This window comes from Rattus rattus, chromosome 2, assembly GCF_011064425.1.
Source record: "Rattus rattus isolate New Zealand chromosome 2, Rrattus_CSIRO_v1, whole genome shotgun sequence".
NCBI lineage: Eukaryota > Metazoa > Chordata > Mammalia > Rodentia > Muridae > Rattus > Rattus rattus.
The window spans coordinates 199,171,904-199,195,693 of record NC_046155.1 but is presented as its reverse complement, the minus strand read 5'-3'; the positions used below and the strand labels follow the sequence as shown (position 1 = coordinate 199,195,693).

General features: G+C 43.1%; 1 protein-coding gene across 1 annotated transcript in view; it reads left to right on the top strand.

Annotated features, from left to right (window-relative positions):
- Positions 1-20,397, top strand: part of Rmnd1 (required for meiotic nuclear division 1 homolog) — a 33,910-nt gene extending 13,513 nt beyond the window's left edge. Inside the window, exons 3-12 of the mRNA XM_032894800.1 lie at positions 974-1,082; positions 3,442-3,517; positions 4,964-5,003; positions 7,235-7,335; positions 8,488-8,594; positions 9,600-9,664; positions 11,025-11,101; positions 14,079-14,199; positions 19,258-19,374; positions 19,735-20,397. Of these exons, the coding sequence (XP_032750691.1) occupies positions 974-1,082; positions 3,442-3,517; positions 4,964-5,003; positions 7,235-7,335; positions 8,488-8,594; positions 9,600-9,664; positions 11,025-11,101; positions 14,079-14,199; positions 19,258-19,374; positions 19,735-19,764 (843 nt within the window). The 3' untranslated portion in view covers positions 19,765-20,397. The remainder of the gene's footprint in view (positions 1-973; positions 1,083-3,441; positions 3,518-4,963; positions 5,004-7,234; positions 7,336-8,487; positions 8,595-9,599; positions 9,665-11,024; positions 11,102-14,078; positions 14,200-19,257; positions 19,375-19,734) is intronic.
- Positions 20,398-23,790: the final 3,393 nt, after the last annotated feature.

Here is a 23,790-nt window from a genome sequence, read left to right as displayed (position 1 = left end):
GTGATACACAATGCATACATAAACAGATATGTGTGTCAGAAAGCTGTGTAATGTTTGATCCTAGGAGTAATGATCTGCAGTATTTCCTGACTTGTTTTCCAGTGCTGGGAATCAAACCATCTATGTTAGGCATGCCCATCCTCCCTCTAATTTGTCTGAAAAGCTGGTTTAGGTGCTGGAGAGATGGCTCAGCAATTAAGAGTACTTCCTGATATAGCAGAGGACCCAAGTTCAGCCCCTAGCTAGCATCTGGTCGCTTATAGCTGCCTATGACTACATCCCCAGGAGATCATCGTATACCATCTAGCCTCCATGGGAGCCTGCACAAACATGGTGCACAAAACACTCACCCAGGCACACACAGTACACATAAATTAATCATAAATCTAAAAAACTGGTGTGAGCCAATTAAATTGATAGGCGAACTTCCAAATGGGTTACTGTGCCACTTGCTGTCTGGAAAAGCCCTGAGCATTGCTTACCACACACAGTGTGAGTGTTGTCTGCATAGTTTGTACTCTGCTTAGTCCTGTACTACAAATCACAGCATACCCTCAGATATGCAGACCACTAGTTACTACAACCAGGGAAACACTGGATCCTTTGTGGATTGAGTGACATTAACTGCTCATGCTGATGTGAACAGAGCCACAGACCATTGGGACTGGAGAACTGAAATGTCTTTCAACTGGGTTTCCCCTTGTCAGGGTGTGCCTGATCCTACCACTTGTGCAATGTGGATTCTCTTTCAGGACTGCCCAGGCCACATTTTTGGCTAGCAGAAGTGGGTTTTTTTTTAACTGGAGCTGGGATTTGCCTCCCTGTAACTCATCCCCTTCATCCTCACTGAACTCTTTATGTGCACCTCTGAGGCTCACACACACTTTGCAGTGCTGGCTTTGCAAAGTAGAGTTCCAGCTGCCATTGCTTGAGCCCTTCGCTAACCTCAGTCCTGTGATCATCCCCCAAACAGGACCTGATGCAGTGCACAGCGTTTGCAACAGCAGATGAGTATCACCTGGGAAGTCTTTCTCAAGAGCTGGTCTCCTGTGGCTATGTGGAAGTGACAAGCCTGCCTAGAGGTACTGCTGCCTGAACCCAGCACCAAGTACACCGGGTTAGAAAGTGACTTTCCTGTGACGGAGTTTGTGGTGCACATCTGTTCCCACTTCATTTCCCACTGATTTGTATTATGAAAATAGGCCCAGCCAGGCAGAGTGGTGTAGGCCTTTAAACCCAGCACTTGGACAGCAGAGGCAATCGGATCTCTGAGTTCAAGGCCAGCCTGATCTACACAATGAGTTCCAGGACAGCTAGAGCTATATAGTGAGACCTTATCTCAGAAAAAAAAGAAAATGGTCTCAAAGGTCTTTATTCAAATGACATGACTAGAGGTATTTGTGGAGAATTTTCAGATTAAGACAAATATGCTGTTTTAATCTATATAGGATCAGTTATTGGAGAAGATCAAAGAGCATGTGTGCTAGCTTCCTGTTGTTGAATTAAATACCTGTAGTAAATGTACAGAAAGGTACATGCCTTTAATTCTAAAACTCAAGAGGTAGAGGAGGTCGGATCTTTGGGAGTATAAAGGCAGCCTTGTCTACATAGTGAGTTCCAGGGCAGCCAAGGCTACATAGAGACCCTGACTCAAAACAAACCCAAAAAAAACTCATTGGTCTTTTAACCTATGATCGGCTGAAATGACATGTGCTTTCATTGTTAATTGTATGAACAGACTATATTTGATGACAAAACAAGTTGACTTACAAGAATAAAGCTCTGCCCAGAAACCCTAAGATGAAAAATTGGTCAGGAGTAGCCATGACTGACACTGGAGGCTGCCACTAGAATGGCTCTGGGGTTTGACATTGCCCTTACAATACTTGAGGCTATGCAGGTAAACTGTCTTGTTAGTATAAAGTGATTAGGGGAGTTGGGCATATGCTCTAAAAGGTCGTTAGGGCTTTTGTCCCCATCAAAACCTTCCAGGAATCCTGAGGCTTTAAGAATCCTAATGTGAGAAACCAAGTGTACTGTCTGCACTTGAGGGGCTGGAGAGGACTGTGAGGGGTAGGCCAGGCTTGGGTATGGCTAGAAGTATCTCAAACACACAAAAAACTAAGAAATAAGAAATTGTACCTAACTGTATATAAATTAGTAACAATATCTTAATTGGGATATATTGTTTACAATTTACATTACAGAATATATGCTTATAAGAACTAATTACACCAGTATATAAAAGATAAAATGAATATTGATATAGCCTACAACATTTGAATGACTAAAAAGTATATGGCTACAGGTGACTATACTTGTAATTTTCATGATTAACCTAGCTAGGTTTTTACATTGTCACACTTGTTTTCTCTGTGGGTTTCCTTTTGTCCAAACTTTATACAATTAAAAGTTAATAGGACCTGGGATGTAGGCCAGTTGTTAGTGTTTGCCTAGCATGCCCACAGCCCTGGGTTTGAACTCCGGCATCACTAAAACCAAGCATGGTGGCAAACACCTGTAATCCCAGCAGGTGGGGGCAGAAGGACCAGAAGTTCATGGTCATCATTAGTTACATGCTCTGTTGGAGGCCAACCTGAAGCACGTGAGACCTTGTCTAAAAAAATAGATTTTTAAGTCATTTAAAGAAATAATGTACTGATTCTATGTACTTTATTTTAATTTTGTAGAAAGATATTTAATTCTTGACCTATAGTTGTACTGAACCTAAATTGTATTATTTATTAACTGGACTACTGGTTACTGAATCAACATCAGTACGAATGAGCAGTTGTAGACAACACTGCTAATACTGTAGGTTGTAGGATGTTCTGAGGAAGTAGTTTCTTACCTTCTCTTTATTTTCTAAGACTTTTCTGTTTTAGAAAGCATTTCATTATATGTGTGGGTGTTTTATTTATATTTCTGTCTGTACATCATGTGCACACTTGGCGTCCTCCAGAGTCCAGAAGAAGGTGTTAGACCCCCTGAAACTGAAATTACAGATGGTTGTGAGCCACTGTGTAGTTGCACAGAATGAAACCTAGGCAGTGCTCTTAACCTACGAGCCATCTCTCCAGCCCTCTAAGGTTTATTTTTATTAGTGTGCATGTTTCTGTGTGTACATGCACATATGTGTGTGCGTGCACATGTGTGTGTGTGCCAGAAGATGGTATTTGAGCACCTGGAGCTGGAGTTACACGTAGTTGTAAGCCATACTACATGGTTTTGGGAGCCAAATGCAGATTCTCTGCAAGAATAGCAAACAGTCTTTTAACCACTTTCACATGTTAAAACCCTCAGAGTCTTAAGCAGAAGTTGATGATTGTGGAGCCCTTTGGATTGTGACGTTATCCTAAGAACAGGTTAAGGTGTGCACAGGTTGCTCTCGGTAGCTCATGTCACTCGGGACACAGCTTTGACTGGTGTTTTATATCACAGATGCAGCAAATATTTTGGTTATGGGTGTGGAGAGTTCTGCAAAAGAAGGCGATGCCGGAACAATTTTCTTGTTCAGGTAAGGCAGGAATGGCATGGCTTTGGGAAAATGGTGTGAACCCAGATACTTGTAGTCTCTAGGATGGGGTGCGCCTCTCCTGGGATCTTCCTATGCCAGCACACGAGCAGTTGCAGACAACATTGTTAATACTATAGGTTGTAGAATGTTCCAGACATCTTTTTATAAAAGGTTTATTTATCTTATTACTTTATGTTTATGAGTTTTTGCCTACCTATATGTCTGTGTACCACATGCATGCCTGTCTGAGGAGACCAGAAGAGGGTACTAGTTTCCCTGGAACTGGAGTTACAGTTAGTTGTAAGTAGATAGGTGGGTGCTGGAAACTGAACCAACTGTTCAAACAAGTGCTGGGAGAGCAACAAGTTTTCTTAGCCACTGAGCCATCTCCAGCCCCAGGTAGATGTCATCTTATAAAATGAAAGTTTTTAAAATAAGTTTTAACAAACTTTATTGAAACAAATAAATCACCTTTTCCTGGTATGTCTTTCACTGAATATGCAAATAGGACAAAACAGCCTTGTCTGTGGTGTCCTAATTTTCCTTCTGCAGTATTTCAGCTTGCCTGTCAGACACGTGAGAGAGGGACACTGGTTCACATAGTCTCAAGATTTGAATGAGTGACAGTGGCAGTATCAGCCACATAAAATACAAACTGTCCCCTTTCATAACTGAGGAAAAAGAAAGTCAGATGCATTTGGGGAATAAGCATAGTCTGGGGACAAGTAACCAGCAGAACAGAAAGGTGGATATGCAGAAGAATGTACACCACAAGCCCAATGCACCCATGGACTCAAGCAAGCCAGTCTTAATGATCAACCAAATAATCTTACTCACTTGCATTCTCAGTATGCTGTAGAGCAGTGATTCTCTAAGACCATCAGAAAACAGGTATTTATATTGTGATTTATAATGGTAGCAAAACTATAGTTATAAAGTAGCAACAAAAATATTTTATGTTCAAGAGTTATCACAACATGGTATTAAAATGTTGCAGCGGGGTTGGGGATTTGGCTCAGTGGTAGAGCGCTTGCCTAGCAAGCGCAAGGTCCTGGGTTCGGTCCCCAGCTCCGAAAAAAAGAAAAGAAAAGAAAAAAAAAAAAGTGTCGCAGCATTAGGGAGGTTGAGAAGCTCTGTGACAGAGGCTACCTAAACACAGCTTTCAGTCTGACCCTGAAGAATGTCTTCTGGGTACTAGAGAGAGGACCTAGCAGTTAAAAGCACTTGTTATTCTTGTAGAGGACCCAGCACATTCAATTCTCAGCACATATATTGGTGGGTCACAAACATCTGTAACTCTAGTTCCAGGGATCTCTCACTCTCATCTGACCCTTTGTGGACACTAGTCACTCACACAGTGCACATACATGCATGGAGGCAAAATAAATAATCTAAAAAGAATGTATTCTCCCTTTGCCGAGGTTGACTCTGCTATTCTTGAATCAGGGAAGGAGCTGCTGTGTTCTGGAATGTAAAAGACAAAACTGTAAGTATAATAAAGCACAAACATGTAGAAGTAGAGTAGTCTAAGAATAACTTGTCACTAGCACTCAGCAATCTGCAGCCTGAAGTACAGGGACATCATAGAATGCATAGCTGCTTTTCTGTGTACCACCCAGGATTTATCCCATTTCCCTCACCTTACAAAATATACCAGTCTTACATTTTCAATATATGATACAAAATGAGACTCTCATAAGTGCAACCAATATACTGTTTGTCATCCAGAGCTCAGTAGGTGGAGGCAGGAGGATTATGAGATAGAGACCAGTACCTGAGTTAGAAAATCTGCCTTCAAAACGAAAATTGGGCATGGTGATACATGCCTGTAATCATGGCACTTGTGATGCAGAATCGAAGGAGCAGTTGCTATGTGAGGTGGTCTCTGGGGTTACATGAAAGGAGCCACACCCCTTCTCGGCCCCCTGAAATCCTGATCCTAGAGGGAGCTGTGAATAATCTCAGAGCGGTCCTTCTCTGTGTTCTCAGATTCACTAAGAGGAAGGAGATACACACACCTCAGGGGAGGACAGGTGGGGATAACAAAGTGGATGTGACAAGTGGCTGGCTGGCACTGCAGAGACATAAGGCTGATAACAGGCCCCGCCTTATAAGCACTCATCAACATTTAAGATTCTAAAAGGAAAAGCTATTTTAGAGAGTAATTTGGAATACTTACCAGGATTCTAAGCATGCATGTCTGTCTCCCCACCCCTCTTTCTTCCCTCCCCTTCCCCTTGCCCCCTTCTTTCCAGTACCAACAGTAGTCACACTTCTAGGATGGTGGGCCTTGGCCATAGGGCTGTACCTTAACTCTTAGCAGTTCTTCCAGAAATACCTCACAGCAGAAAGACATTTGCAGCAGAATTGATGCCCTAAGATGGCAGAGAATGGAAATCATCCCACAAGGATAAAGATTCAAGGTCTATAAATGAATTGCACATTCCTTTAAGGAGACTAGCAGTGAAGATGTCTATATGTATAGTATTGGAGTGGTAGTATTGCTATCCGCTAAACTTCCTGAAAGACACACGTATACACACACACACACACACACACACAGTCTTCTATCAACATAATGGCTGACACACTCCTCAGGTATTCCTGAATCATTACTTACTAAAACCTATGTTCTATCTTGGCCACCATGGACCCAGGCCAGTAACCCTCATGGTCCACAATCCCCAACTCTTACACATTGGCAGCATCTTGGTCTCTGCCCTACACTTCTCAGGCAGGGACCTTCTCCTTTCAGGGCAATGACCATTCTCTCCTTCCCTTGAGTTCTTCTCCTCTCCTCCCCCCATCCCCAAGGAACCTCAAAGTCCTGCCTCTGTCTCCCTGCTCAGCTATTGATTGCTGCCAACTTTATTTAACAATTAGAACCAGCTTGAGGCAGGGACCATCAGTATCTTACATGCAGACATGCGAGTTGTAATTTGGGATAACTCAGTTAACATATATAAGCAATAAACCCAGTCTACAACATAGTATAATTCCATTCATATAAGAAACAGATCACACTTATGATGTTCATAGAAACCATGTGGATACATGTAGGATCTGTCCTTAGCCCTGCAGAAAAAAATATGTAAAGGGTATTTACGAGGTTTAATCACAGTTACCTCAGGATCAGGACTCAGGACCATTTTCCCCCTTTATGTTGCTTTAGCTTTTCTTAAATTTAGCTTATGTATGTGAGTGGTTTGCCTGCCTGTTTGTATATGCACCGTGTCAATGCTGAGTGCCTAAGGGAGTCGGAAGACAGCATCAGGTCCTCAGGAACTGGGTTACAGTTTGCCACCATGTGGGTGCTGCAAACTGAACCTAGGTCTTCTGCAACAAATGAGGTTAACCAAGGAGCCATCTCTCCAATCCCTGTTTCTTTAGTTTTCACAAATAATTTGTCTGTACTTTTTTCTTTTTTTAAGAGACTTAACAAATAAACTGTAATATTAGGAGTGGTTTTTCTTTCCATTGCTGGATAATGGTAATTTTTATTTTCTTTTTTATGCTCATCTGCTCTTTCCAATGTTGAAATAAATAAATGTACATCCCGTCATCGGTTAGTTTACTTGTCATAGTGAACTTGCCTTTTCTTTAAAGCTAAGACTCAGAAAACATGCTCCTAAAATAGTGGACGCCATCATGAGCAAATAAACCCACATGGTTTACAAGGGAGTTGGTGTGACACAAACGAATGTCCTTCTCTCCTAGATGAAGCACGTGATGCAAGTTCTAGAGAGACACGAAACCCAGCCCTATGAAGTGGCTCTGGTTCACTGGGAGAACGAAGAGCTGAACTACACAAAAACAGAGTAAGCAGTTTCTCTGCACACGCATGAAGAGGGTTGGAGAGCTGTGAAGCTAACAGAGATCATTGCGAATATATGGAGATCTTTAAGCTACTGGTAGATAGCCAGCACCTACATCAAAAAGCAGGATTTGTTTTTAACTTCTCGCGGTATCAGCTAATGCAAAGAAATAGCAGTATTATTCCAAAATTAAAGCCTGTTCTTTGTAAGCAACCTAAATTCACCATGTCATCCAACAATTTATCAGATTGTTCCAGGAAGGATTTTCTTTTAAGGAAATCCATGTTTTTCCAGTTGACTTTGACTGAGACAGAAACATAACGAGGGAATACAAGAGAACCACCTTGAGAACTGTGAGGACCTGACAGCCATTCTCGGGTGAGGAAGCATGGATAGGCAATAGCCTCGTTGAGTTTCTCACTGTAGTTCGAGACCCTACTCAGCCTCAGTGCTCTGACTACAGGCTTAGGCCATTAGGTCTAGCCTGTTTGTTCTGTGGAGTTACTAGTCTACTATATCTTTCTATCGAGTCATTTTTTCATGATGTTTTCATGATGAACATTTGACAATAAAGTTTATTGTGGAGTTGAAGAGATGACTCAGTGGTCAAGAGCATTGGCTGCTCTTGCAGAGGCCCAGTTCAGTTCCCAGCACCCATATAGTGGCTCAACAGCAGCGTGTTGGTTAGGTAGAGCATCTCAGACCTGTAACCCCAGCATTCAGAAGATGAGGCTGGAAAATTCCCATGAGTTTGAGCTAGCCTAGTGTTACACTGTCGGAATACAGTAAAAAAGTTCAGAGTACACAAGCTTTATCTGACTATTTTTGTGGGTTAATTCCTAGGAATAGAATCATGTGGGTCAAAGGGTAGGAGGATATTTATAAAATGTAATAAAACATTGTTGCCAAACTGGCAACACACACGTTTAATCTCAGCCCTCAGAAGGCAGAGGCAGGCTGAGCTCTGTGAGTTCTAGACCAGCCTATCTACAGAGCAAGTTCCAGGACAGCCAGGACTGCACAGAGAAACCCTGTCTCAAACAAACAAACAAACAAACAAACAAAATTGTCAAAGTGGCTTCTTGAAAGATGGTAAGGTTTTTCTCAGAAGAGCAGCTGCTTTTACGAGTTTGAACATGCTTTTTCTTTTCATAGGGGGCAATCCAAACTGCACAGAGGGGAAATCAAGCTGAATTCTGAGCTGGACTTAGATGACTCCATTTTAGAGAAGTTTGCCTTCTCCAACGCTCTTTGCCTCTCAGGTAAACTGCTGCTTTGCAGATGCCACAGATGCCATATTGTTAGGCATTGGATCATGATTTCAGATTCTCAGGACAAAATGTATGAATTCTACTGTGGGCTGGTTGCTCCTTCCTTGTTACTGTCCTGTCAGAGCTCCATTCTCCAAAGTGTGTTTCATATTCCTGGCACTGCCTTTGTTCTCTCCTCTCCATGGCTACTCTACTTAGTACTCTAGTTCAGAGATAGGCCAGCCCTGTATACTGAGATCTAGAAACCATGGTGCTCTGTAAGGGCTTCCTCTGTGCAGCCTCTGAGGTATTGTGATTCACTCACAGCCCTGAAGAGTATAGAAAGGCCATCAAAGTCTAACCCTGCCTCAAGCACAGCACTACCTGTAAAAGCTAGGTGTGACTCAAACCCTCTGGGTTTCTGAGACATGGGGAACTATGGAATTCTAGGAGATACACTGTGTTCTGCCAACAGACTTAGAAGTCTGGAGTCTACTCCCTCCTTCTCCTTAAAGCTGTCTTTTATCTTTAGCTTTAAAGTTTTAGTTCTTTGGCTTTTTTAAATTTTGTTTTGTTTTGTATTAAAATGACTAAAAATTCCATTGTTGGGCCAGGTGGTGCAACACCTTTAATCCAAGCAGTCAGGCAGCAAAGGCAGGCAGATCTCTGTGAGTTCAAGGACAGCCAGGGCTATGCAGAGAAACACTGTCTCAAAAAAAAAAAAACAAAACAAAAAAAACAAAAAACAAAAGTAAGTAAGTAAATAAATAATTAATTGAATAAGTAAAATATATTTCATTGCCTTCTCATGTCTGGGTCATACTAGAGGACAAAAATATCATTTTTATAGCCTGGGTCAGGCTCGAAATCATCAGAATTAAGGCGTCACGTGTGCGCTCCATGCCCAGCTGTGCATTTGCCTCTTAGTGACGGGCAACAGAGGCACTGTGCACCATGCACTCTGAGCGTCTGAGCATGATGCTAAGAAAACTTCCCTCTTCCCCCTTTTTTCCCCAGTGAAACTGGCTATTTGGGAAGCAACACTGGACAAATTTATTGAGTCTATTCAGTCCATCCCAGAGGTAATTATATCAGCTCTGTGCTTTTTATCAATAATTGGTTTCTTGGGGGAACGTACTAATTGCTCAACATAGTAATATGCATAAGTGAATATAAGTAGTACCTAGAAAAGCTACAGAGACCATAGTACACTTAGACGTAAAACGATGAAGTAAGGATCAAGAATTCCACATTGGTTGTGACTTGAAAACTTGAAATGACTTTGCTGTGACTGCAGTGTTTTCAGTGTGATTCAGTGAAGGGACAACACTGCAGCGTGGAGCCCAGTGGTGACACAATTGCCCAGCACTCACAGAGTCCCAGGTTTTTACCATAACAGAATAATGTGATTATTCTAGGGAAAGAGAACGCACTTTTCAGTTAAGAGATAGGAATGGGCTGCAGAGATGGACATAGGATGGAGAGCACGGGCTGCTCCTGCAGAGAGATGACCTGGGTTCCCTGCACATAGATGGCAGCTCACAACTGCGGTAACCCCTGATCCAGGGGGTCCAGTTCGCGGTTCTGGTGTTCACTGGCACTAGGCACTCATGTGGTGCACGGACATACATGCGAGCAAATACTCGGATATATCAGCTTGCTCTTACTGTAGACATGAACCTGGGATAACCAGCATCTTAGGAGGAAAGTTATTTTGGCTCAGTTTGGTAGGTTCGTGCTATACTGAAGCAGGTACATTGGTTAGTAAGCCTTGGTGAGGCAGCACCTTGTGGCTAGGAGCACTTGCTGGGACAAGGTGCTGCTCACTTCATAGTGGCTGGGGAACAGCGAGAAGGGAGGCACAGTGACCCCAGTTGCCAAGCTGTGGAGCCAGTGGCCTCGTGTCTTCCCATTGCTCCACCTCAGAAAGTCTTAACAGTTGTCCAAGGATACAAGCTGTGGGTAAAGCCTTAGACAGATGTCTGAGCAGTAGCGGAAGGAGCGAGGGACCTCAGGGCAATAGCATTCTGAACTCTGGAGATGAGTTAGGACTTCACCTGGGCAAGGCATCTAAATTATCCATAGGAAATGAAGTGACCTCTGAGAACTGGCTACATGGACCTAACATCATTAGACCAAGTATTAGAACGCTGTCTGTGCAGTGTTCCTTGGTGCCTGGAGGACTGACTGACTGTTCCAGGAGTCTTCACCACCCAGGGCACAAAAGCTGTGCATGGTCAGTTTGTCTAAAATGTCAGTGTTCTTTGTAATGCATACAGAATAACAGAGAAAACATTGATGCCTGCTGGCAAACGGATGGTTTTTAATACTTCCTGACTACGGTTCATGGGGTCCACAAAGGCACATCCCACATACTCGGACCATTGTGTATATGGTTTTGGGTTTGTTTGTTTTTTTTTGTTTTTTTTTGTCCCCAAACAGGCTTTAAAAGCTGGGAAGAAAGTCAAACTGTCTCATAAAGAAGTTATGCAGAAAATGGGTGAGCTCTTTGCCCTCAGGTAAGATGTTCTCTTGTAAATGATGGATTTTCTTTAAGACAAAACATTTACTATAATAAGCAGGAAAAATGCCCCCCCCAGCCTCCACCCCCGTGAGGAGCAGGCAGGCTCTGTTAGGACCGTCAGGAAATCTGATGGGTTTACAAGAAAGAGCAAAACTCATCTACATTAAACCTGTCACTTAGCACAAGACCCCCAGGAAAACAAGACAATGGTTCCAGGAAGTTTTACTCTTCTGACACTGTACAGGTGAGGAAGAGCTTGTCACTTAACTGTGGCAAGTTCCTGTCGTTGTGGAGGGATGCATCCTGGTTGCGGAGGTCTCTCTGGCAGTGTCATCTAGTTTTCTCCAGAATGACGTGCCCAAAGCTCCTTGGACATGTTTTCCTGAGAACTGTCTTCCCACAAGCTTAGACCAACCACAGGAGAGTGGGTCTGTGTTCCAGCATCTGTGTTTTTCTTACTGCAGAGATGCTCATTTGTATTCATTCATAAAGAGCATCCGACCATAGAGCCACACAGACTGTGTTCTGTGAGAAGTAGGAGAGATTGTTTGCCCCACTAACTAATACAAGCATAATCTATAAACTCAAAAGTTAGGACTAAATAGACTTAATTCTCAAATTGAATAGTTTCTACAAAGCCTGACTTTCCTTACCCTGTTGTTTTAATCTTTACAAAGAGTGTAACAGGCCAGCAGGTGGCTCATTGGTGAGGCACTTGCCAGCAAACTTGGCAACCAGAGTTTGGTCTCAGGAACCCAAGTAAAAGCTTGGAAACACAGGCAATCCACAAAGCTGTCCTCTAACCTCTACATGCTTTCTCGCACACACCATATACAAACACATTAATAATTCTTTTTTTAAAACGAAAAAAAATAGGACTAGAAAGCAATTAAGAGGGGTTGGGGATTTAGCTCAGTGGTAGAGCGCTTGACTAGCAAGCACAAGGCCCTGGGTTCAGTCGCCAGCTCCGGAAAAAAAAAAAAGGCAAAAAAAAAAAAAAAAAAAAAAAGCAATTAAGAGTCTTGTTGCTCTCACAGACAACTTAAGTCTGTTTCCCAACCACCTGTACCTCCAAATCTAGATCTGACACTTTCTTCTGGTCTCTAAGGACATCTACACACACACACACACACACACACACACACACACACACACACACACACATCTACACAAAGATGCACACATAAATAAACCTTTTTTTTTTTTTAAAGATAGAATGATCTGTGAGAAGAAACAAAGCTGAGTGAGTATCTTAGGTAAAAAGTTAGGTCTGAGCCTGCAGTTGTGGCTCAGTTGGTAGCGTGTCTGTCTAGCAGGCACAGCCCTGGCTTTGACACCCAGCACTTCGTGGAAGCAGAAGACAGGACCAGAAGGTAATTCTCAAGCTAGGAAACAAGTCTGGGGCCAAAGTAGACTGATTACAGGAGACCTTGTCTGTCTCTGTCTCTCTCTCTGTCTCTCTGTCTGTGTCTCTCTCTCTTTCTCCCCCCTCCCTCCCTCCTTTTCTTCCAAGATGAACTCAATCTGTAGACAGGGCCGTCCTGGAACTCAAAAGTCTTCCAGTCTCTCCCTTCCAAGTGCTGGGATTAAAGACGTGCACCAGTACGCCTGGCTGAGACCTTGTCTTAGAAAAATTAAAAAGTACCAGATATGGTGGTTCGAGTCTTTTAGTCCCATTACTCTGGAGGTGGGAGGAAGTGAAGGGCAGCCTGGTATATGCAGTAAGTTCCAGGTCAGGCAGTGAGATCCTGTCTCAAAACACAAAAAAAAAAAAAAAAAAAAAAAAAAAAAAAAAAAAAAAAAAAACCCAAAAAACAAAACAAAAAAAATCAAATTTCAAATTATTATATGGAGTTATTCCGTTTGCATAGCAAAATATTTTTATTTCTCGTAATAGAAACATACATACAAATCTATACATGAGAAATATGCAGACAGCTATACCAAGTGTTTCAGGCCTGCCTTATCCTTGGAGAGTAAAGGGTTTTGCATTGTTTTGTGGGCCAAAGAGACCACTGTATTTCTGCTTTGTTCTCCAACATTTTAAAAGAATGACAGCTACTTGTATTTGTTTTACTATGTGTCTTAGTTAGGGTTCCTGTTGCTACTACAAAACACCATGACCAAAAAGCAAGTTGGGGAGAAAAAGGTTTATTTGGCTTATACTTCTAGTTCAGAGTTCATCACTGGAGGAAGTCAGGACAGGCACTCAAGCAGGGCAAGAGCCTGGAGGCAGGAGCTGATGCAGAGGCCATGGAGGGATGTTAGTCACTGGCTTGCTTCCCATGGGTTGCTCAGCCTGCTTTCTTACAGAACTCAGGACAGCAGCCCAGGGATGGCCCCACCCACCACTGACGAGGCCTTCCCTTATCAGTCACTAGTAGGGAAAGTGCCTTACAGCTGGATCTCAGCGGGGCCCCTTCCTCTCTGATGACTGGCTGTTGTCAGACTGACACACAGAACCAGCCAGCACACTACGCAACATCAGTCTCCTATAATTAAGTAATTTTAAAGTAAGCTCAGACATGGAATACACGGATGGGTAAAATAAAGAGAGTGGGCCAGGGTGGCAGCACACACAGTACCTTAATATTCTTAATACACTAGAGACAGACTGCAGATCCCAGTGCCAACCTAGCCTGAGCTACATAAGGAGTTCCAGACCAGGCTAGCCTACAAAGCTAGCAGAAAGGGATCCAGTGTATCTTTGCCTGTCTTGTGTTTGCATAATGACCAAAAGGATATAGAGGAACCTAAAGCTGCAGGTATAGGAGAGGTGCGGTTTCCTGGTGTTCCTTACTTCCTGGTTTTGTTTTGGGGTGCTCAGGTGTGTGCGAGTACATTTCTCCAATATTTTTTGAAGAGTGACATTTAAGAGTGTGCTCACATTACACTGTGAAAATATGGGCTATATAGTAGCTGGTTTTTAATTCACCATAAATAAGAAGCTCAGCTGTCCGTTTTTTATTTAGGCATCGAATAAACCTGAGCTCAGACTTCTTGATCACCCCTGACTTCTACTGGGACAGGGCGAACCTGGAGGAGCTTTACGACAAGACCTGCCAGTTCCTCAGCATCACTCGAAGAGTTAAGGTCTGTGGTCCAGTGGCAGTGCATGCCTATAACACCAACTCTCTGGAGGGAGAAGCAGGCTGATCTCTGAGTGCCAGGACAGCCAGGACTGCACATAGAAACCCTCTTGGGCAGGGTTTGTGGGGAAGTACATTCTTTGCTACAATTAGTATGACTGGAATTTTCAGCATCTGGAAAAATACTATTGGATTCCCAGTTCCTCATGTCCTCTCTGCTGCCACTTTCTAGCCTTTTTTCTCAGGAGATTGGCAGGACAGTTGCTTTTGAACTCAAGACCAATCTGGACTAGAGATACCCTTTCAGCCTTGACCACATTGCAGGAAGGTAGAAATCATGTTTACAGGAGGGGTTTTAGATACAAAGTATCACACTGTAGCCCAGGCTAGCCTCAAACTCCATGATCTTCCTGTTCTAACCCTAGTCCTTGGGTTACAAACAGGAGTCACATTTGGCTCCACTTCTCAGCTTTCTGTGTCAAAGGTTCACTCCTGAGATTTCCCTGTTGTTTTCAATGCTTGTGTCCTTGTTTATTTTGGGAATGTAAGTCTCACTATATTGCCAGGCTAGCCTTGAACTTGGGACTCCTCCTGCCTCAGCCTCCCAAGTAGCTACACATGTTTGTGTGTTACATGTGATGTGTGCGGTATATGCTTGTGTTCATTGTACATGTACATGTAAATGTACACGTGCATTAGAGGGTAACTTCAGTCTTACTCTGTGGCTATCCACCTTTTAAAAAGTATATTTATCTCTGTGTGTGTGTGTGTGTGTGTGTGTGCATTAGAGGGTAACTTCAGTCTTACTCTGTGGCTATCCACCTTTTAAAAAGTATATTTATCTCTCTCTCTCTCTGTGTGTGTGTGTGTGTGTGTACTGCCACATGCATAGGTGCCTGTGTATAGGTGTATGAGTATAGAAGCCAGTATTAGATCCCTTGCAGTTAGCATTACTGGCAGTTGTTAGAAGCTACCCAGTGTGGTTGCTGGGAACCTAACTCAACTCAGGTCTTCTGGAAGAGCAGCAAGTATTCCTCACTGCTAAGCCATCTCTCCATACTCTACCATTCTCTTCACACAGGGTCTCTCTCTCAGTGTGAATGGAGCTCACTAGTTCCTAAGACTGGCTGGCCAGCAAAAGCATCAAGGGTGTCCGCATCCCCACCCCTTCCCCAGCTCTGGAATTATGGGCATTTGCTTCTATGCCCATTTTCTCTTGTAGTTGCATTTGCCACTTGTGTGTGCATTTATGCCAGCACACATGCAGATTAGGAAACATTCTCCTCCTACCACTTAGGTTCTTGGTATTGAACCCAGGTTGGTAGTGCCATTACCTGCTGAGCCTTCTTGTAGGCCCTGTGCCTAGACTTTTTTTTTTTAAATCTAGGTGCTAATGACCTGAAATCAGGTCCCCCTGGTTGTATGAGAAGCACTTTATCAGCTGAACCATCTCCCTAGCCACCACCTTCTCTGTTGCCCAGTTAGTATCCGCTTCAACTGTACAGGCATAATGCCGATTTTACATTTATCAAGGATGGGAGTAAGTGGGTGAATGCATTGCTGCTAGGGTGTGCATGTGTAAGTGAGAGGGCGACTGTTAGGACTCCATTCTTTCCTTCCATCCTGAGGTGGGAACTGAACTTATGTTCTCAGCTCAGCACCAAGCACCTCCACCCACTGCTCCATCTTAACAGCCTGAAAGGTTCTGTTGCTGTTACTTTTATTCTATCAAACAACAGTTTTTACAGTCCAGTTCTTTTGTTGCCTAGAGCAGCGAGTTCAGCTTTGTCCTGTGTCCCTCTTTTTAATACTACTTCCCCTCACTTCTCAGTCATCTCATGTCCTATCCAGCAAAAGATGTAATTAAAAAAAAAAAAAGACCTTGCCCAGACCCTTGTCCTGTGCATTAATAATCCCACCAAAGGTACCCACAGTCCTCACTCATCCTGGTGTTCCTTTGTGTCTTCTAATGCAGGAAAGTAGAGAAACTTGCCAAATGTCAGACAAAGACAGCCATTCCAAACCATGCCACCTTTAGCTGGCTCAGAGAGACTGACTGCTGGTGCTGGAGGGCTTTGTTTTAGTAGACTAAGTCAAGGTAGTTCCATTGGCTAATCCAGGTTTTTGGGACAGATGAAACAAGTACATCTTTCCTGTTTGGAGAGTACACAGGCTGAAGATGTGAGGGAGACCAAAATTCTGTGTAAATGAGGCCTCTTCAACACTGGCCTCAGCTAACTGTGGTGTACATGGTTCCCTAAAACTAGCAGCTTAGAGCAGCACTTTCTCCTAGTTTCATGGGTCAGGGTTCCTCACAAGGCTGCAAGCAACTGCGGCCTGCTTGGGAAGATCCACACCCTGCCTTTGCACATGGACTCAGGCCCTCCAGGCTGTTGCACTAAGGTCTCAGTTCCTCACCAGAGAAGCTTCTGCATAGACTTCTACTACTGAGTGCATGGTAAGAGAGTGCTAGAGAGAACAACACACAAGGCAGTATCTCACAGCCTAATTACAGGCCCAGGCAACTCAGCCCTTTTGCTGCGTTCTGTTTAAAACAGTCAGTTTACCAGATCAGGAACATTTAGCTGGAATCTTAGAATCTGCCTGCCAGAATGGTTTTGAGAAAATGGGAGTTAATTTTAGCAGCTTAATTTTATAAACACTGACCTACATATGCTCATACTACCCTGGCTACACAGTGAGTCAGAAGCCAGCCTGGGCTCCATGAGACCTGGTCTCAAAAGGAATGGCTGGCAGGTGGGATAACATGCTGCAGAGGGACGAGTGAACTGTGGTGGTAGAAGAGGTTACTAGAGGTTTCTCAGAATATGATGCTTAGAATGGGTGTGTGTTATGTAAATTATGTCTCCACTACTTTGAAAATAAAGCTTCTGGTGACAAGTTTTTAGGTGCAGCCAGTATTCCAATTTCCCTTTTGGATGTCTCTCCATGGGTTTCATTGTAGTAACTACAATGAGATGTAGTTTGACTGCCACCAAGAGGTAGTTTCTTCTCTTAGAATCGGCCTGTTCCTGTTTCCACATGAACTTAATGGATTAGTATATAGCCATGAGCTCAAGACTGTCTCTACTGCTACCTGTACATACACTTTCCTGACCTCTGCTCCCCCCCATTCCTTGGTAACTTTTAGCCACTCATCTAGCTGCATTTCCCTTCCTGGGTCTCCAACTGATCTCAGGCCCTCCACACTGACATTCTTAGGTATCCATTAAAGCAGCAATTACTCCGCCCCCCTAGTGTGTAAACCCCATAACTACTATATTTGTAAAATAAACAGGGGAACACATTTTATTCTCCAGATTTTGAAACCACTTTGGCCTATGCCAAATGCTTGGGTTAATCCAGCTTTGAACCAAAGAAAACTTAGTTTAATCAACAAGAGAAATTTTTTCATGATGGGGGGGGTGGGTGTCTATGTAGTTCTGGCTGCCCTAGAACTTGCTATGTAGATCATGCTGACTTTGAACTCTGAAATTGGCCTGCCTTTGCTCCAGGTATTGGGATTTCATAATACTTTTCTACAGGAAAGTTCCTCATGTTTATGTCTGTGCAGAGGCCCAGAGTCCAGAAGGGGGCATGAGAACCCCTGGAATGGAGTTGTAGGCACTTGTGAGCAAGCTGCCTGACAGGAGTACTGACTGGGAACAGCCTTGGTTGCCCTCTGCAGGAGCAGTACCACTCCCATTGCTGAGCCCTTCCCAGGCCCAGGAGACTTTAAAGTTGTGATAGCAACACTGCACAGATTATTCTTAAAGCAATAAAGTTGGGAGAGAACACATTCTCTGTTCTGTGGTCGTACTTGAAATAGAGGGCTATCAAGAGAGGGGATCTTAAAAGATAAATACATTAGAGGCCAAGACCAAACAGTCAGTAGATAAAGACAAAAGGACCACAGTGCCCATCCTAAACACTTGTAGATTAGAAACTACAAAGTGGCCTTATCAGCTGGTGTGTTCTGTGTGTTGACCCTCACTGGTAAAGCAGTGAAACACTCTGTGCAAACACTTGAGTATGACATGCTAAGCTGTCATGCCTGGACTGCAGCTCACATTGGCCTAACTGTACTAACTAGAAATGACCCCTGACTTCACAGCTTTCAGAAGTGCACAGGTTCTAAGTAAGTTTAAAGGTAGATTCTATTTGGTGAAACACCCATCCACACCCAACTCCAACCAGCTTATCAAAGGCAGGGCGTCATAACCCAGAACCTTTGCCAGTTCAGCTAATAGTGGTTCCATCTAGTGGCGGGTTTGTTTACAGGCACTACATGTCTTCGTAAAAAGGCAGGTACCTTTGTGCTTACTTCAGCACACATAGCAGAACTCAAACTGGAGTAAACTTTCAAGTTCGCCTAATAAAATACTAGGAACCCTATTTTTAAAACATCCACGAGTCATGGATTATGCAAAGTATTTCTTTTGAACCTGCAATACAAAGGGACCAAGGAACATAACTGATTTGGTTGTTTGCCCATCAAGCATGAAGCCTCAAGTTCAGTCACCAGCACTGATGTGGTGGTTCATGGGATACCAGCATTCCTGGAGGTGGGAGCAAGAAGACTCCAGGCCACCCTAGGTTATGAGACCCCCATCCCAAAATAAATGAGTGCTGGAGAGATGGCTTGATTACCAGAGTTGAGATCCGCACCTGCCGGGCAGTGGTGGTGCATGCCTTTAATCCCAGCTCTCAGGAGGCAGGCAGAGTTTGTGTCCAGAGGGAGCTCCAGGGCAGCCAGGGCTACGCAGAGAAATCTTCTCAAAAAAACAGATCCCAGCACCCATATAGCTAGCTCGCAAAAGCTTAATACAAGCTCTGAGGGGTCTTGACAATTTCTGGCTCCCACAACCATCTACACACATTCATAACATACACAATAAAACAAAACTGCCTTACAAAAATGCTTCTAAATAGAGTCACTAAACACTTTGCTAACAGCTGGTCATCTTTGAAGACTAAGCAGCAAGAATCTGATGACCTAACATGTCCTTCTTACCTGTATTCTCTTTACTAGATATGCACAACACTAAGATTTTTCTTGCAGGTCATGAATGAAAAACTGCAACACTGCATGGAACTAACAGACCTAATGCGCAATCACCTCAATGAGAAGCGAGCGCTCCGCCTGGAGTGGATGATCGTCATCCTCATCACCATTGAGGTCAGCAGCCGCCCTGCATGCTACTCCTAAGTAGTTGCTTCAGATGACTGGTTTGTAAATGCATTAAGTGTGGTCCTGTATTTTCAAGACAGCCTTGGCTCCCTTTAATTGTTAGTTTGCCACGTGGAGCCTAGTATCCATTCACCTGCCTGTGTCTCCTTATGAGAAAGGCAGTGCTTCCTCCAGGGACACATTAACAGCAGTCTTCAGTCGCCTGCATTGCTGTGCTGGTAGGTTTGTCAACTTGACACAATGAACAATCACTAGGGAGTTGTGAGCCAAGTGAAAATGGCCTTTTTTCTTAGGAAATGAAGTTCAGTTCTACCGTGAAAGTAGTAACTCTCACTTTGACTTCCTAAGGTAATGTTCGAGCTGGGGAGAGTCTTCTGATCTTGTGATCATGAAAGCACCACTGGAAGAGAGTAGTCAAGTTCTGCAACCAAAAAACCAGCGTTCACTACTGGTGACTCTTAAATCAACCCTTTAAATCAAGGACCTGTCAGTGCACATGGGACACACACCTGGAATCTCCAGGCTCTGGAAGCCAAAGCAGGAAGATCGTAAGTTCCAGACGAGCCCTGGGCTACATAGGGAAGCCCAGCCATACTGGGAAAGCAGAGGCAGACCGCCCAGTGTGAGGCCAACAGTAACACAGCAGGACTGTCTCAAAATGGTCCTTTCATCTCTTAATTATATTGCTACCTGAATAAAAATCCCGAGTATGGTGTTTGGATCAACATACTCAACAGTTCAAAAGGAAAACGTTTCATCAGCTTAAAGGTCAGTTAACCATCTGAACATACAGAATGTCTTAGCAAAAGGCCAGCTCTGGACACCACTCTTGACTCTGGAGTCATGGGCCTGGCTTAAGAGCCACACACTTGTGAGATATGTTGTTTTGGCAGGAATACACTTTCTACCTATAACATTGAGGAAGTCAGACTCTCTACAAGCACACTGTATTGTGTGGAGGACTGATGGACCTCATACCTCCAACACATAAAATTAAAAGACGTAATTCTCTTCGTGGTCTCATTTTTAGGCGTGGCTCTGATCCCTACTCCTTGATTCCACCAAGATCCCACTCTGTGTGTGTGTGTGTGTGTGTGTGTGTGTGTGTGTGTGTGTACACACATCCAGTACTACTTTGCATACACTATAATGGAACATTCATTTTGTGCCTTGGTCAACTATACCAAAGAATACACGTTCAGTGACATCTTGCTGACACTGTTTGCTAGTACTGCCAAGGTGAGTGTATGGCCTTTCTTTCCAGCTCTTGGCAAAGATGCAGTAGCTGGGTCCCCACTAAAATCCCTATAACCCAAGTTTCCCAAGAAGTAGGTAACGAGTCATAAACCAGCTATCACAAGCCTGCCATGATTTTAAAAACAGTAGTGTTTCTCAGCTACCCTATATATGGTCCACTGCGTTTAAACAGCCTTTAAAACTCAGACAAGGGGCTGGCGAAATGGCTCAGAGGTTAAGAGCACTGGCTGCTTTTCCAGAGGTCCGGAGTTCAATTCCCAACAACCACAACCACATGGTGGCTCACAACCATCTGTAATGGGATCTGATGCCCTCTCCTGGTCTGTCTGAAGACAGACAGTGTACTCCTAAGTAAAACAAATAAATCTTTAAAAAAAAAAAAAAAAAAAAAAAAAAAAAAAAAACTCAGACAAGCCACATGAAAGGACAAATTGCTGAGTACTGCCTTTCTGAACAAGGCCATTAAATCTACCTGAGTTAACTTCAAATTCCAGTGAGTGACAGGTGCTGTTATCTAAACAGAAAATGGTTAACAATTTTAACAAGGCAGAAAAACTATGTGCCTGAAAGATGAAAAAAGTTAACATAAAAGTTGCAAAAAAAAAAAAAAGACAAAAACCAGAAACAGATTTTCATAAACATTTATTAGGATAAAGCTGTATGAGGAAACCTAATGCAAAAGCAGTAGCAAAAGAAATGAGTAATGCAGGCTGCAGGTGGTCTGCGTTCCAGTGGATCGTGATGGACAATCTCTTAATGCATTACATCCCATTATATACAGTTTAGAGGTGCCATGGAAAAGTCGGTGTGATAGCAAAAACCAAGTCTTTCCAACCAAGTATTTAAAAATTTTAGTTATGCACAAGCAGAACAAATTATTTAGTAAAACTGTCACAGTGTAACCCATTATGATGTCTAACTAACATACGCTCATAAAGAAAACTACTTTAGCCTGGTGGGTGGTGGCGGCTCATACCTTTAGTTGAAGCATTGGAGAGGTAGAAGCAGGCAGGATCTCTGAGTTTGAGGCCAGCCTGGCCCACAGAGTAAATTAAGTTCTAGAACACCCAAGGCTACTCAGAAACCTTGTCTTGAAAAATTGAAAGGCAGGCAACTTTAGAATTAGTACCTCAAGAATAAAACCAAAAAATAAAGGCTTTCTGGAACTAGACAACATTTGTATCACCCACGAGAATTCAAGGATTAACACCAGACAAACTCATATTTGCTTTAGTGTTTCCATCTACTTGGGCAAGTCAAGAGACTTCTCTGGACCCTGTCTTCTCATCTGAAGTAGGTTATTAAAAAAAAAAAAAAAAGATTTTGAGAGTATTATTTATTTATGAATAATACTAGCTACAGGCCAGAAGAGAATACCAGATCTGATTATAGATGGTTATAAGCTACCATGTGGTTGTTGAGAATTGAACTCAGGACCTCTGAGTCATCTTAACCTCAGAGCCATCTCTCCTGCCCTGAAGTGATTGCTCAGTGATTGTGTGCCTCCTAGCGTATGTAGAACTCTGGGGTCAAGAAAAGTAATGTGTAATTCAGGTAATACATCTGTATGACCAGCATATTTGAACACTGAAAGCCACTTGCCTGGGACCTTGTCTCAACAAACAAAAAGCTCAAAGCTGCTATAAGATTAGTGGTTAGTATAATATGCATAAAGTTATGATCATGTTAACTATGAGTATAATCCAAGGACAGAAATCTGTGACCCTGGGGCCAGAAAGATGGCTCAACAGTTAAAAGCACTGGTGGGTGGGTGTGTGTGTATGTGAGAGAGAGAGACAGAGAGAGACAGAGAGAGAGAGAGAGAGAGAGAGAGAGAGAGAAAAAGAAATATTCCAGCTCCAAGAGACGCTGTGCTAACTACTGGCCTCTAGAGGAACCAGGCAGGCATGCAATGTATCCATACATGCAGGTGAAACACCTAATGCACATATACTTTTTAAATTCTCAGGATCTCTTTTCCTCTTTCCCTCAACGTGGTGCTGTATATTGCAGGTTATTTTCAGCTCATTGTCTACCAATGTGTACCATGTACAGTGTGCAATGCTGGTTATCAGAACGTGGAACCTCTTATCTGCTAAGCAAGTAATCCTGCCAGCCAAGCCTCATCTCTAAACCCTCAAGACAACCATATTGGAGATCATGGCTAGAGACCAAGCAGCCCTGTTGAATCTTTTTAATGACGGACACTGAGTCTTTTAATCCAATTGGTGACGTTTAATGGATGATTCTTATGGGATTATCAAAAGCATTTGAATATAAAACAGTATGCCATTTAACAGACAATCTCTACAGAGGAAGCTTTAAAAAAAAAAAAGCTTTTAGGGCTTCTCTGCATAGCCCACAGGCCCCGTCAATCTTATGCATGTCGGCTACATTCGTACATTCAGAGCTTTCTTGGACAATAGAAATCACTGGGGTACTTTTTTTTTCCAGACAAGATTTCTCTTCTGTAGACCTGGCTGGCCTCTGCCTTCCAAGTGCAGAGATTAAAGGCATGCACCACCACAACATGGCTACCAATGTATATATTACTCTCAACTCCAAGAAATTCTGGCAACATGACAGGTGTCCCTGCCTTGCAAAGCTTCCCAGCAACAAAGATGAGGAAGCCACTAGGTAATGTACCTTAGGGACAGGTACTAAGAGTTGACAGATTCAGGTATCACTATTTCAATCTTAAAACTACAAACAGGAAAGATTTTAAACTTTTAACTTTGCTTCCATACAAAACCAGAATCAGCTTATGACAGTGACCATCTTTAAACATTGCTATTGAAGAGGTTAGGCTGAAGGGATGCTGGTCAATGAGTATCAGCTGAAGTCAGGGTGAAAAGCAATGTGCTTCCATTCAAGTCTAAACCATTCCTAGCCCAGACTGATGATCTTCACCTAAAGGCATGTGGACTGAGTTCTGATCCCAGTTTTACTTCTAAGCACCACAATTAAGTGGCAATTAAGTCCTCTAATTTTGTGACCCTCTCTGCAGTGTGACCCAACACTATCCTGGGTTTTCCTGGGAGTAAAAGTTCCCAGGAGCAGCAACTCTGTCCAGAAACATGGAGTCCTGCAAGAACTGACCCACCCATCTTCAGACTCCCTCTTCTTAGCCACCCATCAACTCACAAC